The sequence below is a fragment of the Hibiscus syriacus genome, unplaced genomic scaffold, assembly GCF_006381635.1.
Source record: "Hibiscus syriacus cultivar Baekdansim isolate YM2019G1 unplaced genomic scaffold, ASM638163v2 tig00006570_pilon, whole genome shotgun sequence".
Lineage (NCBI taxonomy): Eukaryota > Viridiplantae > Streptophyta > Magnoliopsida > Malvales > Malvaceae > Hibiscus > Hibiscus syriacus.
The window spans coordinates 1,333,039-1,347,819 of NW_024062102.1; the positions used below are offsets into that span (position 1 = coordinate 1,333,039).

At 30.6% G+C, this 14,781-nt stretch overlaps 1 protein-coding gene and 1 long non-coding RNA gene across 3 annotated transcripts; both read left to right on the top strand.

Moving 5' to 3' along the window:
* Positions 1 to 9,272: 9,272 nt before the first annotated feature.
* Positions 9,273 to 13,649, top strand: LOC120200849. Its single transcript, XR_005523606.1, has 3 exons — positions 9,273 to 9,282; positions 10,966 to 10,968; positions 13,402 to 13,649. It is a non-coding gene; the product is annotated as an uncharacterized LOC120200849 (long non-coding RNA).
* On the top strand, positions 11,229 to 13,003 carry LOC120200846 (probable DNA double-strand break repair Rad50 ATPase). Of its 2 annotated transcripts, none has more exons than XM_039201595.1 (4): positions 11,229 to 11,748; positions 12,245 to 12,355; positions 12,490 to 12,570; positions 12,663 to 13,003. In XM_039201595.1, the coding sequence occupies exons 1-4, from the start codon at positions 11,488 to 11,490 to the stop codon at positions 12,744 to 12,746; spliced, it is 537 nt and encodes a 178-aa protein (XP_039057526.1). In that variant the 5' UTR covers positions 11,229 to 11,487; the 3' UTR covers positions 12,747 to 13,003. The 2 variants fall into 2 exon arrangements, with proteins under 2 accessions (XP_039057526.1, XP_039057527.1); XM_039201596.1 differs by having other exon boundaries at positions 11,237 to 11,748; positions 12,672 to 13,003.
* Positions 13,650 to 14,781: the final 1,132 nt, after the last annotated feature.

The window sequence follows — 14,781 nt, forward strand, 5'->3', positions numbered from 1 at the left end:
AGCAGTGACCAAACTATTGCTTATTCTTCAGTCTCTGAAGAAGATTCCTACGCTGCGCAACTTGAGCTGAGTGAAGTAGAATCTGCGTATGATGTCTGTTGGTATCTATACATGTCATCTTCAGACCCTGTTTCATATGTGTTTACTACCAGCACTCGTGACCATCATATGTGTCTCGTGTTTCTTAGTCAGATGCATTATGATATGCTTTTCTGCGTTTGACAAAGCTGCTGATCTTGATGTTCTGAGCCATCCAGTTCTAAACTTCATTTATTTTCTGGTATGTTTTAATGAATATCCTGGATCATGTTGGTAATTTTCTCGTTATTGAAATAAAGTTGCTTAACCGTTCTTATTGCAATATCAAAATTGAAAAGATTTCCGCATTCCGTATTCCTTTGTTAGTTTGCTGTTAACTTTAATTCATGTTTCAAGGAATTACAAGGCTTTGCATCAGATTGCCATGTGAAATTTTGTTCACTCACAGGAAGTCAGATATTGGATACGGTTTAATGGGAATTAACTTATTTTTTAGAATGAATAATTTAAAATATTTCTGTTCTGTTTGTTTAAGCATGAATAAAATAAAATTTGATATGTTTGTGACAGTGTTGATTCTTGTACTAACGAGAGAGTTATTTAAGATATTTTTTATTTTGTTTTATTTTCTTATTTTATTTTATATTTTTTAATTTTTTTCCATTGATTTTTTAAATATTTTTTTATTATTTATTATCTCATATTTTCGACTTTTTAGAAGAAATTCCAACCAATCAAAGATAAGTAATTCAAATCGAATTTTTAAATTTTAATTTAGATTTTAATTTTCGCAATTAAAGACAACCGATAAATTAATTGGTACCGAAAGGGCAGTACAAGGGTGCTAATCATTCCTTGACTTTACCCGACTCCCGAACCCGACACATTTATGGTAAAATGCAGATCAGGTAAGATGGTGTCCAATCTACCTAAATATCATTTTAAAGTGATCGGTGGCGACTCTAACCCAATCAATTCAAGTCGAAGCCTAATTCTGGGCCCAACCGAAAGACGGATCCGACATCCTTCATATATCAGTTTACGCAAATTAAATCAAATACTTGTTACGTACACTTTATTCAATATACAAATATAGATAACTACTCTTGTGGTAAAACGGTTTTCTTCAAAAGAATTTAAATGGTAACTACAAAATGTGTCGGCACATTTATACAACCTAAAATATCATTTTCTACCTATAATATTATATACATGTATCCATTTTTATTTTCTACCTATAATATATATAATCAATCCCAAATCCTTCTTGGCTTCAATTCGAAATCCCCAAACCAAACCAAAAAATCTTAATCCCTATTTCATTCAAACGAATGAGAACACTCAATACTCCAAGTATCGGCACATTTATACAATATATAATATCATTTTCTGCCTATAATATTTAATAAAAGTATCGATATTTATATTTTACCTAAAATATCACTTTCTACCAGTAATTGGTCTCAAATGATTCTTTACTTAGAAAACCCCAAACAACACATAAAAATCCTATTTTTGATTACTGTAATAATAAAAAACTAGGGTTTCGACAACGTACTTTTTAATTTGACTGCATCAACAAACAAACAAACTTCGCTTTAGAAACGCCTTCTGAAATGAATCAACAATTACGCTTCGATTTCAAAAACTCGTCCGTTCTATCTATTTTTCAGAGGATATTTAACTATGTCCTTTATATTTTCACTGGATATGTAATTTCTATTTAATCGATACAACTACATAAGTGTGATACTTTTATGTAATGTGTGGATACTTTCGATAGTGTAATTACCTATTTCTTTGAAAGTATCGATACTTTATTACGCGTACTTATTAAAGTCTCGACACTTTCAATATATCTGGTAGCGCTTTACTGATTTTGTCATTTAGAGACCGGTTTTATCATAATTTTACCTTTTATATCGTTATGGATAGATACATTTTTATAAAGAATCGACACTTTATAGGCGCTAAAATTGCTTCTCCTTTAAATTTACAATGTGTCGATACTTATATTAAAGTATCGACACTTTCAATATATCCGGTATCTCTTTACCGATTTTGTCTTTTCCTAACTGGTTTTGTCATATTATTATTTGTTATGTCGTTGTGGATCGATACATATTTATAAAGAATCGACACTTTATAGGCGCTAAAATTGATTCTCCTTTAAATTCACTATGTGTCGATACTTATATTAAAGTAGCGACATTTGCAATATATCCGGTAACGTTTTACCGATTTTATCTTTTCGTGACCGGTTTTGTCATATTTTTTCATGTTATATTGATGTAGATCGATATATTTTTATAAAGTATCGATATAAACCGACAAGCTAAGTTTGTCGGTTGCTAAATTTTTTAATATTTATTCATGATTTAGACCTACTACATTATTAATACTCAACATTTCCAGTAGCACTAAACCGAATTTATTAAATATCTTTTAATGTATCCGATAACGCCGTATATTAACCGCCTTTCATGAGACATTCACAATAAGATAAGAGTCGGTCTCAAGGTATTATTCCGCTTCCTAACTGTTCATCTTATTAGATTTTTACCTATTTTCACTGTACAATTTCACTTTGCAATTTTCACCTAATTTTGATGCGGTTAAAATATATTTTATGTTAATTTTGACATAGTTATATGTTTATAATATTTTTGTATTATGTCGACATATTCTCGTCTTATTCATATGTTGTGTTTATGTCCATTTCATATAGCTTATGGTAATGATTTAATTTTAATTATAAATTAATTAATTTTAAAATAAAATCATACTAACTATCATATATTAATTAAATATTATTCATAAAAAACCATTAATTATAATATTATTTATATTAATTAAATATTATTCATCAAAAACCATTAATTATAATATTATTTTTTAAAACATGGTCCCTAGTTAACTATAAAAACATCTGATCTAATACAAAATCTAATAATAAAATTCCAATCATAACAGTGTGTGGTTTGAGATTTGAGAATCCAAAACACACAGTTGAACTTGTCCGTCCATAACCTTAACCCCAACTAGAGTAGATTCTTAGTAGCAAAATATCAACTATAAAACATATACCCAAAATATTTGATTCCATGCCAACCAAAAATACAATTCGCACACCACCACCACCAACAACAACAAAACCCTATTCCCATATGCAATGGGGGTAAGGGGGAGGTAGGGTAGTAGGCTGCCCCCAAGCCAGGTTGAGAGCAGCTTCCGTGGAAGACCTCCGGCAGTCAGAAAATTAAAAATAAAGATAAAATGCAATGCATGTATATATAAATACATAGTTGAAACAATCTTCATATGCAGTCTTCATATGCGCGTCTGTAATGGGAAATAATCCCTGTAAATGAATCCCTGCGTAAAAATCTCTGCATATAGACATAAACGTAAGACCCGATAAAATTTAAAAAGAGGAAACATGACGAGAAGGATACACATAAAGTCGACGATAGCAAGCAACGAGAAGGAATAAAGTCAAATGGGTTAAAACCTAAACTAAGGCAACACTACTCCGCTACTGTAGTTCTAAGCTTTCATAAATTCCAATGACAGAGACGTAAAAAAAAGTCATAGAAATTACTACAAAGGCATTAAAAGAAGACAGAGATGATACACCCTATGGATGTGACCCGCACTACTCGGCTACCCTGGTCTTAAGTCTCCATACTTTCCTATCAGAGGTCATGTCATCGATAAGGGCTAAATCCTTCAAATCAGATCTCAAGCAGTCTTCCCACTTCCGCCTTGGTCGTCCTCTCCTTATGGCACCGTCGACTGTAATCGACTCTACCCTCCTGACTGCATCCGACGGTTGTCGCCTACGGACATGCCCAAACCATCGTAGTCTTCCCTCTCTCAATTTTTTGGATACAGGCACCACCCCCAAGGACATCCTAATAGCAGAGTTTGGTGTCATGTCCCACAGAGTCCTACCACATGCCCATCGAAGCATTCTCATTTCTGCAGCCTCCATCCTCCTTACGTGATCATTCTTTATTGCCCAACATTCTGATCCATACAGCAGCGCTGGTCTTATTGCCATTCTATAAAATTTTCCCTTAAGTTTTAGAGGCACCTTCTTGTCATACAAAACTCCAGTAGAAGCCCTCCACTTTAGTCATCCCACCTTTATTTGGTGTGTAACATCATCATCCACACCCCCATCTTTATGTATCATAGACCCTAGGTACTTGAAACAATCATTTGAGGGGAGAACGTGTCCTTTTATGCATACTTCTACATCTTCATCATTTTGGTTCCCACTGAGGTTTGAACATAAATACTCTGTCTTTTCAATATTGATCCTTAGACCTTTTTCTTCCAAAGTAGTATTCCAGGTAGCTAGTCTACTATTCAGCTCAGTTTTTGTTTCAGCAACTAGGACAATGTCGTCAGCGAAAAGCATACACCATGGAACACCGTCTGGTGTCGCACAATAGATGTCGTCCAAAAATACAATTCTCACAAACGGATTTATTCAAGTGGTAAACAGTTTGATATCGCTTAAGTAGATCTTGAGTTCGAGTCATTATATATGCAGAAAATTATCATTGGGAGACTCACTCACCAAAGTCAAGTGTACCACCCGAGTCAGTACAAATTAGCCAGGCCAAAGCCTTGGGAACCAGAAGGGAAACAAATAAAATTCTATGGGATAACAAATCATTAATGTTCCAAACACGACCTTAAATCAAAAACACAAAACAAACCAATGTATACCTAACTATTTTTATTTCAAAATCATATCTTATGTTACATTTTGATTTCATTTCGGTTACCTATCGTTAAAGAGTTAGGGTAAAATACATGTTTAGTACATAAACTTTACTTTTGTTATAATTTGGTACCTAAAACTTTATTTTTTTAAAAAAAACATACCTAACATTTAATTTAGATTTTAATTTGGCACTCTTCCGTTAAAAATTTAACAGAAGTACTAACATGACTTTTTTTTCCAATGATGACGTGACATTACCTTGTTGTGACATGTCAATATCACCGTTGAATTTTTAACGGCGGTATATCTAATTGAAACCTAAACTAAATATTAGGTATGATTTTGAAAAACATAAAGTTTGGGTACTAATACATAACAAAAACAATAGTTTAGATACTAAACTTATAGTTTACTAAAAAAATTAACGATGATGACATGTCACTATAAAATAGTGTCACATCATCATTGATATATTTTTTTAAATTCCACATCAACAATTATGTTAATTTTTTAACGAAAAATGATCAAAATAAAACTAAAACGTAAAATATGTATGGTTTTGAAAAAATTAAATAGTTGGGTGACTAAAACAAAATAAAAGTGATAGTTAGGGTGCTAAATGTGGAGTTTACCCAAAATAATAATAGAAAAATAAAAAACAGTAGTCCAGGTTGCACGGCAGTGACGTATAGGACAGGGAGGTTTCAAATGGGCACCGTTGGATGGCCCCACCAGTAGATTCCTAGGCCCAAAATCAGTTTTATTTTAATCACAAAATCCTGACCGTTTAAGTTGAGAATGGAGTTTTTTTTTTAGCTTTTTTGTTTTCGTAGAAAATGATATTTCATTTTTGTTTGAACTCTGAACTTGTCTATTCATCTCAAACTGGTCCCCTCCAATGAAAACAAAAAGTAGAAATCAATTAAAACTACTGATTAATTGATATCCTATTAGTCAATTATAATACGTAAATAAAATTTAGACAAAATTTTTAACAGATTTATTAAATTTAATATCTGACAAATAAATTTATCTAATATGTCAATCTACTAATAATCATGATGATTCTATGATTGAAACCACTAAGAATAATCATAAATAATCTAATCAAGACTGATAAAATGGGTGAGTAGACCCACATACACTATCTCGTCTTCTTCATTTTTCATGTTATTTTTCTACAATATAAAAATACCGATGATCAATCTTTTTCTTATCAACTATGATTCTTCATCTAAATTAAAAGAAATAACCCATTTACGACTAACAAAACTTTTTTTCGTTCCATCAACAATTCTATATTTTTTTTTGAGTAAACAGAATATAGCAACAAGAAATACTAAACTCCAGGGTGATGCAGTACATTGGCACGATCATCATCCGCTATATGAATTCCAAAGAAAAGAGTCCATGTCATACGCGCTAAAGCATATGCAATCATATTATTTTCCCGGGGAGAAAATTAAACAGCACCGTCCACTCTCTATCAAGCAAATTCGTATTATCTTCATATATGAAACCCAAACTAGAATTAATCCTTCAAATATTCACATAACTCGGCGTCAAGAATCGAGCATATTCCTATTATCTTCGAGAACCCAACTACCCAGTATATTTAAAGATTATAAGTTGTTATTAAATTAATTTTTATTTGCTATTGTTTTAAAAACAAGTGTACGGTCGTCCGAATTAATAAGGCAAAGCCTTGAACCGAGAGGGAAAAAAATTAAAAAAGAAAAATCTAAAATCTAAAAGAGGAGATTCTTGATTTGAAGGCAACGAGTGGGAAAGTTGGTGATATTTGTCAAAAGGTTAGCTAAGATGCCGCAAAATGGCAATTTATCTCCTAATTAATTAATTCATTAAACTTTGTCTTTTCACTTACGCCTCCCTAATTTATTTATTTGGTGTGCATAAATGTTTATGTGTAGGTCACCCCTTCCTACACCAACTTCCACCGAAGCCATCATTTAATTTATTTTAAGTACCTCTTCTACATCTTTGCCCTTAAACTACTATTTTATAAGCCCTAATTTATGGCCAAGCAGACCTTGTAATACGACAAGTAAAAACATTATATTTAATAAATAATTACACGAATATCATAATATGAAATATTATTGTGTCAATGTTTACATTAATGTATAGAATTTTAAACTTTATTATAATACAAATAAATAATAGGGTAACAATATCAATACAAATAATAATTTGTTTAATCTAAAATTAAACCTTTAATATTATACATATATAATTGATGACAGAATAAAATTTACAATATAATATAAAAAATTTAATCCACTCTTAAATTTAAGAAAATTCAAGTTTAAAGGTACTTGAACTTATATCCTTTTAGATATTACAATAGCAATCATGATAATTGAATTAATACTTGTAAAACTTTTAATTCATCTTTATAATTTTTTATATACCCGATAACATTGGTTATGATAAAATTGTAGAATTAAATATAATAATTAAAATATTCATAACATTAAAAAAACAAAATATGATTTGAATATGTTAATTTTCTTTTAAGTTTATAGAATATAAATTATTCACATATTAAATTTTATTTGAAAATAATATACTTTAAACTCGTTAAAACAGGCGAGACTAGATGTTTATAGAATTTTATATGCAAATAGATCCAGCTCAAAAAACTAGAATTTAAACATACATTTCCAAGATGATTCTGGCAATTAGTAGAATAAGTAAATTATTAACGATTTTTGACACTATAAAATAGTGAAAACCATCATAAACAACCGTTGAATGTGATAAAAAAATATTCTAAGAAAAAAATATAAATTTTATTATTCACCTGATTTATTATTCTTTTGATAGCTTCGAATACAAAATAAATAAATAAATAAAACATCAATATTACGATCAAAGACGTTTTACTTACAGTCCAAAAATAAATCCTAACGGAAAGATTAAGTGTCAATCAATTTCGTTAAGCTTTTCCATTTAAATAAAAGCATCAACATGCAGAAATAAAATTATTAATATATATTTTACATTTATAGTTAAATTAGTTCTCAAGAAATAAAATTTAATATCAATTACTTGTGTCAGTCACCCAATAAATTATATATGAATGAAATAGGTACAAGAATTTGTTGAAGTTGTCCGTCTACCTACAAAATGACAAATTTTACATAATTCAATTGCCAAAAAAGGACATTTCTACCTAAATGTAGTGAATTTTTTTATTATTTAAATACCACTAATCATTTATTTCTCGATATGGTATTTTTTTCTTAAAAAATATTTTAAATATACGTGGCAATATATATAAAAGGTTCATTTGACAACAAATGTCTTTTACACTCTAAAATAACCTCAAGTTTCTCTCTAGGTTAGTGATTTAGATATTTAATTTTAGAGAGGTTCATGAGTTTTAGGATTTATGGTTTTAGAGTTTAGGGTTAACTTTGAGATATGTTATGTTAGTTTCAATGGTTTAGAATTCTTATTTTTAATGATTATATTTAGGGTTATTTCGTAAGATTTGAAGATAAAAATTATGAGAGATATGATCATTTATGTTAAGGTTAACATTTTAAATATAATGAAATCGATTTTATGTAAATATATGTTAAAAATGAAATTATTTGAAAAAATATTATAGATGGCAAAGTACAATATATAAGAACATGTAAGAGATGAACATTTTTTCTATTGTGGTATGAGTTTATACAATGTTCATATCGTTTAGATTATTCGATCATCTCTCTAATATCCATATCAATATGAATCTTAGTGGGTTTCAGATGAGCTAAAGATTCTCTATCTAACTTGGGATTCAAGAGAGTTGTAGATCAATTTTAAATCTCATTACATTCTTTTTCATTGTGGGTCAAGAGGAACTCATTTTCGTATACATTGAAGACTTGTGAAAGTTAGTATACAAGATCAATATATCTATTGTAATCGATATTAACATGTGAACGTGCAACTTTGAAATGAGAGCATAAATACTTGAGAGCTTGAAAGAAATTGTAATTCACCCTATAAGTGTTTGTTTCAATACCTTCAAAAGGTCGCAACATCTTCATGACACATAATAATTTGTGTACAAGAAAAATCTAAAACCAACATTCCATTTAAGGTTGCAACTTTCTTCCATAAGTTTGTTATTACATTTGGGTGGAAAATGTAGTCGTTTCTATCCACTCATTCTTTCTTTATTCTATGTGTCCCAGTGTCACCCACAACTACTCTCTCTAATATGTTGTTTGTTGCAAATAATCTCTATGCGCTATATTAGATGAGGATGCAAGATTGTGTTTCTACGCTACTTCTAAATGTTGAACAAGAGTTACAATTACTCCAACAAGCTTTCGATCGAGGGCTGGTTGAAGCAACTTATGCTTTGGGCCTCCATTTATTGTGTATACGAGATCGACGCCTTGAGAATATCGAGTTTTGTATAATATTGATATATGATACAATAATAGACATTGATGTAATACTACATTGTCAACGTGGTACTGAATGTATGATCACAAATTTAGGGATTATCTCCCCTTCCAGCCACCAACACAATACATTTGTATGTGTTCTGAGACTAAAAGATTTACATTTGATGTTCGAATTGTTATTAGATCATTGAGGTCTTATATCTATGCAAATTGCTTAATAATCATAATTGATGCATGATGTATATCAAACGTTATTGATTTTCTATGTTCATTATAATTATATTTTTCTTTATTGTATATTGATATTGTTTTCTAATGTTTTTATTATAGCTAACCATAATCTTATTCACTTTCACTTCATATTCTTAAAAAACAAATACTAAACCCAAAATTAGAAAATAACATCAAAACATAAATATTCAAAGTTCTAAAATTTTTAAATCTTCAACCTTTAAACTACTCTAATAAGATGAAATCGAAGGTAGTTTAAGGGCATGAAAGCATTTTGTTTTTCTTTTCAAAAACGTATTTAGAAATATTATCACGTATGCAAAATATGTTCAATATAAAAAATATTTTAAAGAGATATTACCCTTAGGAGGTGTTTAATTCAAGGATTGTGGGATCACATGGGATGAGAATCCCACATTCCCATGTTTGGATGGCCGGGAATTTCATTCCCGGTAATGTTTTATTACCAATAGTAGATTTTTTAGGGTATATTACCGGGAATGTCATTACCTCCATTCCCTTAGGTATTGTAACATTACCGACATTTTGGACTAAATGCCCTTAAATTTTTATTTTTTTTCAAAAATATCCTTCTTCTGTCATTGAATAATAAAAATTCTACGAAGGTTAAATTATAAATTTATCCTTAAATTATTTTAGATTTACAAAAAAATGTCTATAATTAAAATTTTATATTAAGTTCAGAGGTTAAAATTTTTTTACCCTTTCATTAAACATTTTTTATATTTTTAATTTTGTAAAAAAAAATTATATAAATATTATTTTTTAAAGAAAATATATAAATATTTTACAATTTGTAATATTATACAAATATATAATAAGGACAATTTGGTCAAATATATATTCCAATAATCTTTTATTCATTTAATCAAACACGGTAATCTTACATTCCTGCTAAACCAACCAAACACAAAATACAACATTCCCAGTAATCATATTCCCTGGTAATCTTTTATTCCCACTGATAATCTTACATTCCGTGAACCAAACGCACCCTTAGAGTAATATCTTTTGTGTCATATCAAAGAGTAATAAACATAGATATTATTTAAGTAAAACTAATATTTTTCTGGTATATTTAAATAATAAAGTCAAGAAAAGGCCCCATCACACTAGGGGTAAACATTTAAACCCGACCTGATCAGGTCAGATTATTTTTAAAAAAATTTGGGTTTGGGTCGGGTCGGGTTCGGGTTTAGGATAAAAAAAATCCGATTCAACCCGACCTTAAAAAATTATTTAATTTTACCCTATATATTTAGAGATAATTACAATAACATCCTTCTATATATAATTTTTTTAATTAAATCACTGTTTTTATTGAATAAAAATAATTTTTTTATTAAATAAAATAATTTTTTTATTATTTCAGGTCAAATCAAATTTTTATATCATATATACGGGTCAAATCGGGTCGGATCTCGGATGGAGCCTCTCTTATTCTCGGCATCCCTACATCACACCCTCAAACAAGTTCACTTTTCGGTACAAAAGGTAAAAAACAAGCAAGTGGTAGAAAATCAATTAATATTCATTGATGGGTTAATATTAAAAACTTAATATTTATATTATTGATAAAATACAATTGCGTGTTAAGAGAGGTTCTTTTAAAAATGCCTTAAAAATTATTTTAATTCTATAAATTAAGCGTAAACATAATTTTATTTTTGTTTAACATTAATTATAAAGATTGATCTTGAAGAAGTTATATTTTTCCCTTTTTAAAAAATGCCTTATCTTTGAAGATCGGAATACTATTTTCTTGGTTCAGAAAAGAAAGCTAGGCTGGCCTGGGTACAATACTTTAATGAAAATAAAAATAATAAAAATAAAATTTTTTGGAAGCATTATTGTTTATAATATAAAAGGGGAGGGAGAGAGAGAGAACTTAAAGAGAAACATAAGATATCATTTCAAAGCAAAAAAGCAAAAGCAAGAGTGAAAAGAAGGGGAAGGGGATAATAAAGAGAGGAATTCGAGGAAGAAGGGTTTTTTTCTCCTTTAGTGAAGAAGCTGGAGTTGTCTAAGATGATGCAGATTGAGCAGCAGCAGCAGCAGCAGCCGCCGCCGCCGCAGCAGCAAAACCAGTTAACGGTTCAAAACTCTGGGAGTCTAAGCTTCAGCAGTCACTTGTCTAAGGAAGATGAAGAGATCTCTAAGTCTGCTCTTTCTACTTTCAGAGCCAAAGAAGAAGAAATCGAGAGGAAGAAGATGGAAGTTAGAGAGAAAGTTCAGCTTCAGTTAGGCCGTGTTGAAGAGGAAACTAAACGCTTGGCCGTGATTCGTGAGGTATGTTTTGAAGAAAATTTTCTCATTTTTCCCGTCTTTCATGGCTAAGCTAAATTTATTTCTTGGTTTTGACCTGGAAAGATGCAATTTTTAATGTTTATAACTTTTGGCTTTCGAACAAGTTTACCTTTTTTGGTCAATTTCTGAGTTTAGAGGGTCACATGGTGATGAAAATTCATGATCTGGGCATGGATTTGAAATTCTGAAAGAGGGTTTTCAGGTTTAGCCTTTATAATACATTTCTGCAAGAGTTTAAGAGTATTTTATCTGTCAGATTTGTAGTTCAAGGTTTCAGTATAAATTAATAAATTGTCAGTTAATTTTTGGGCTTTACATCTTGTTGCAAAAACAACCATTTAAGTTAATAGATCAAGGGTGTCTTTAAACGGTTTACCATTTTAGAACATAAAGAGAGTTTTTTGTTTCTGGGTTTTCTAGTTTCAAACCTAGAGCTGGTCTAAGTTCTCATTTTAAATAAAAACGGTTGAATCTACAGGAGCTTGAAGCACTTGCAGATCCTATGAGGAAGGAAGTTGCTCAGGTTAGGAAGAAGATTGATGCAGTTAACAAAGAATTGAAGCCATTGGGGCACACCTGCCAGAAAAAGGTTCCTACTTTACCCGACTTTGAAGCTAACAATTGAACTTTTCTGTCAAATTTCATTGTAAATTATGAAACACTTGTTAATTATGGTACCCATTACGCTGCTGAGTTCAGTTTTTTTTTGACTATATATTGTAGGAAAGGGAGTACAAGGAAGCCCTCGAGGCCTTTAATGAAAAGAATAAGGAAAAAGTACAGCTAATCACAAAGTTGATGGAGGTTAGTTTTTATAATTGTAATGTTGAAAACAAAATTACAGATTCAAAGCAACGTAAATTCGGATCTCACCTTGTTGTTATCTGTTTTTATTGATTGAACAGCTTGTGAGTGAAAGTGAAAGGTTGAGGATGAAGAAGCTCGAGGAGCTCAGTAAGAACATAGATTCCTTACACTGATCATAAATAAAAGCCTTTAGCTTTGTTTAACTGATTAGGTATCGTGTGATGTATTTATGGTGACTTTGAATATCTTTATTTATGTGTGCTAATGTTTTTTCGGGTTTGGTGTATTGTATGTTAATCTTCGTTTGTTTCGTTAGACATTCGATGAAGAATGTTAGCTGATTTAGAAAGGGAAATACCCTATAAACAGATTTGTAACTAAATGCCTCCGGATCTATTGTACCTTTTGTTTAGTTATTTCAAGTTTCCTGCAATCCGAAGTTTGTTTCGAAGCAAAAGGCTTGGAAGGACCTTTAACTTGCAGTCTGTAATTAATCCACAATACCCTTTAGCTGTTCCTTGAAATTCTTGGTGAAAACTGATTTGATGTAGATTGATTTGCTTTTGAAAGTTACCTGGTAAAAGCTTTGTTAATGTATTCTTCCTTGAAGTTTCTTGTGAATGAATTCTGGTTGGCTGTTGCAGTAGCTCCAACCTTTAGGTGGTCAAATATCAATGTAGTGGTTTTCACTCCATCTAGATTATTCAACCCGAAGATTCGTTGTCGTATACCGGAATTTGAATACGATCAATATTCAGTCGGGACTTAAGTTTGAATGTCTAAGTATTTCGTCGAAGATTTCCAAATTTGTAATTTTAATAAAAATAGCGTTCAAGCATCATCTTTGGAAGCATTAGGGGGTGTCTGGTGGAGATTAGATGCAATTTTTGGCCTTCATACAGGAATGGATATTTGCCAATTAAACATCAAAAAATAAGAAAAAAGATATCTTGGCCATTTTAGATTCTATTCGAGGGTGTTGAAGCCGTCAAATATAGTTGATGCCATTGCTCTAATTTGATTTGGAAAATGACCCAAAAATCAATATCAACAGTTGTAGTATTTTGTCTTTCAGAGGAAAGAAAAATCTTGAAGGCATAATCATACAAAGATTTGTCTGTTTCTGCAACAAAGTTGGTGGCTGATTCTGTCCATGTGTTTAAAGGATTATGTTATCAAAAGAAGAGCATTTATCTAGCAATCACCATCATATTTTAAGATAAAAGCTAACACTAATTATAATTCGATTTTGAGAGCCAGACATTATTATTAACAAGTTAAAAGCTCTAAACACAAACTGAATTATCATTTCTTTTTGCTTTTTTCGTCATATCAGACAATCTGAAATAGCCAATTTACACATGGATTCAGGGAATATATTGCCTGCCAGATAGTGTATGTATGAATTAAACGAGCTGGCCTTTAAGTTTGTCGACACTGAAGCCGAAGGCACCTGTAACAACTTTATCACCATATATATCATTCAAAACTTTCAAACAAGTGTTTTTTTTTTGGAATAAATGCAAAAGATGCTATCTTAAAGGCGAAATGCTGCACTTCTTTTAAGTTGCAGAGCATCTTATGATCTTATTGAAGTACTGGTTTTTTTCAGGAGCCACCTGGCATTTTTATTGAGGCCTTTTTTCAACTAATAATAATGCAGATTTGACTGTTGGGAAAGACGGTCCTTTTAAGTCTCTATGTAACCAATATTTTGATTATTTTGGTCTCTCTAGTGAATTATCAGCTTCAAATGTTAATCTCATGTCATAGTTTTCTCTCGTCAGTAAGTCGTTCATTCCTTTTCCTTTAATCTTTGTTGATCGGCGGCTGTACCAACTGTAATATTGGTTACCGATCGCCGGTATTTTTTATTGTCTTTTTAATTTCTTATATTACATATTTATTTTTTTAATTTTTTATTTTCAATAAGTATGCTTGTATGACATGTTTTTATATTTGCCTTTATGACACATTTTCTTCTACCTTTTGATTTTTCGATTGGTTGACCATTATTTTTGCTTATCTTTTTTTAAGGATTGATGACACATTTTCTTCTACCTTTTGATTTTTCGATTGTTTGACCATTATTTTTGCTTATCTTTTTTTAAGGATTGATTTGACATCGCACTATTGATCAAGATGTCGCTTATCTGTTATATTGATGATCTTCCCTGCTTTAGACCATCGGATTGGATTTGGATACCT

Excerpts from the sequence above, each read along its gene's own strand:
- LOC120200846 (XM_039201595.1), top strand. The coding sequence starts at position 11,488 with ATGATGCAGATTGAGCAGCAGCAGCAGCAGCAGCCGCCGCCGCCGCAG. Across the intron at positions 11,749-12,244 it reads GCTTGGCCGTGATTCGTGAG|GAGCTTGAAGCACTTGCAGA; the intron begins GTATGTTTTGAA and ends TTGAATCTACAG. Across the intron at positions 12,571-12,662 it reads TAATCACAAAGTTGATGGAG|ATTGAACAGCTTGTGAGTGA; the intron begins GTTAGTTTTTAT and ends CTGTTTTTATTG.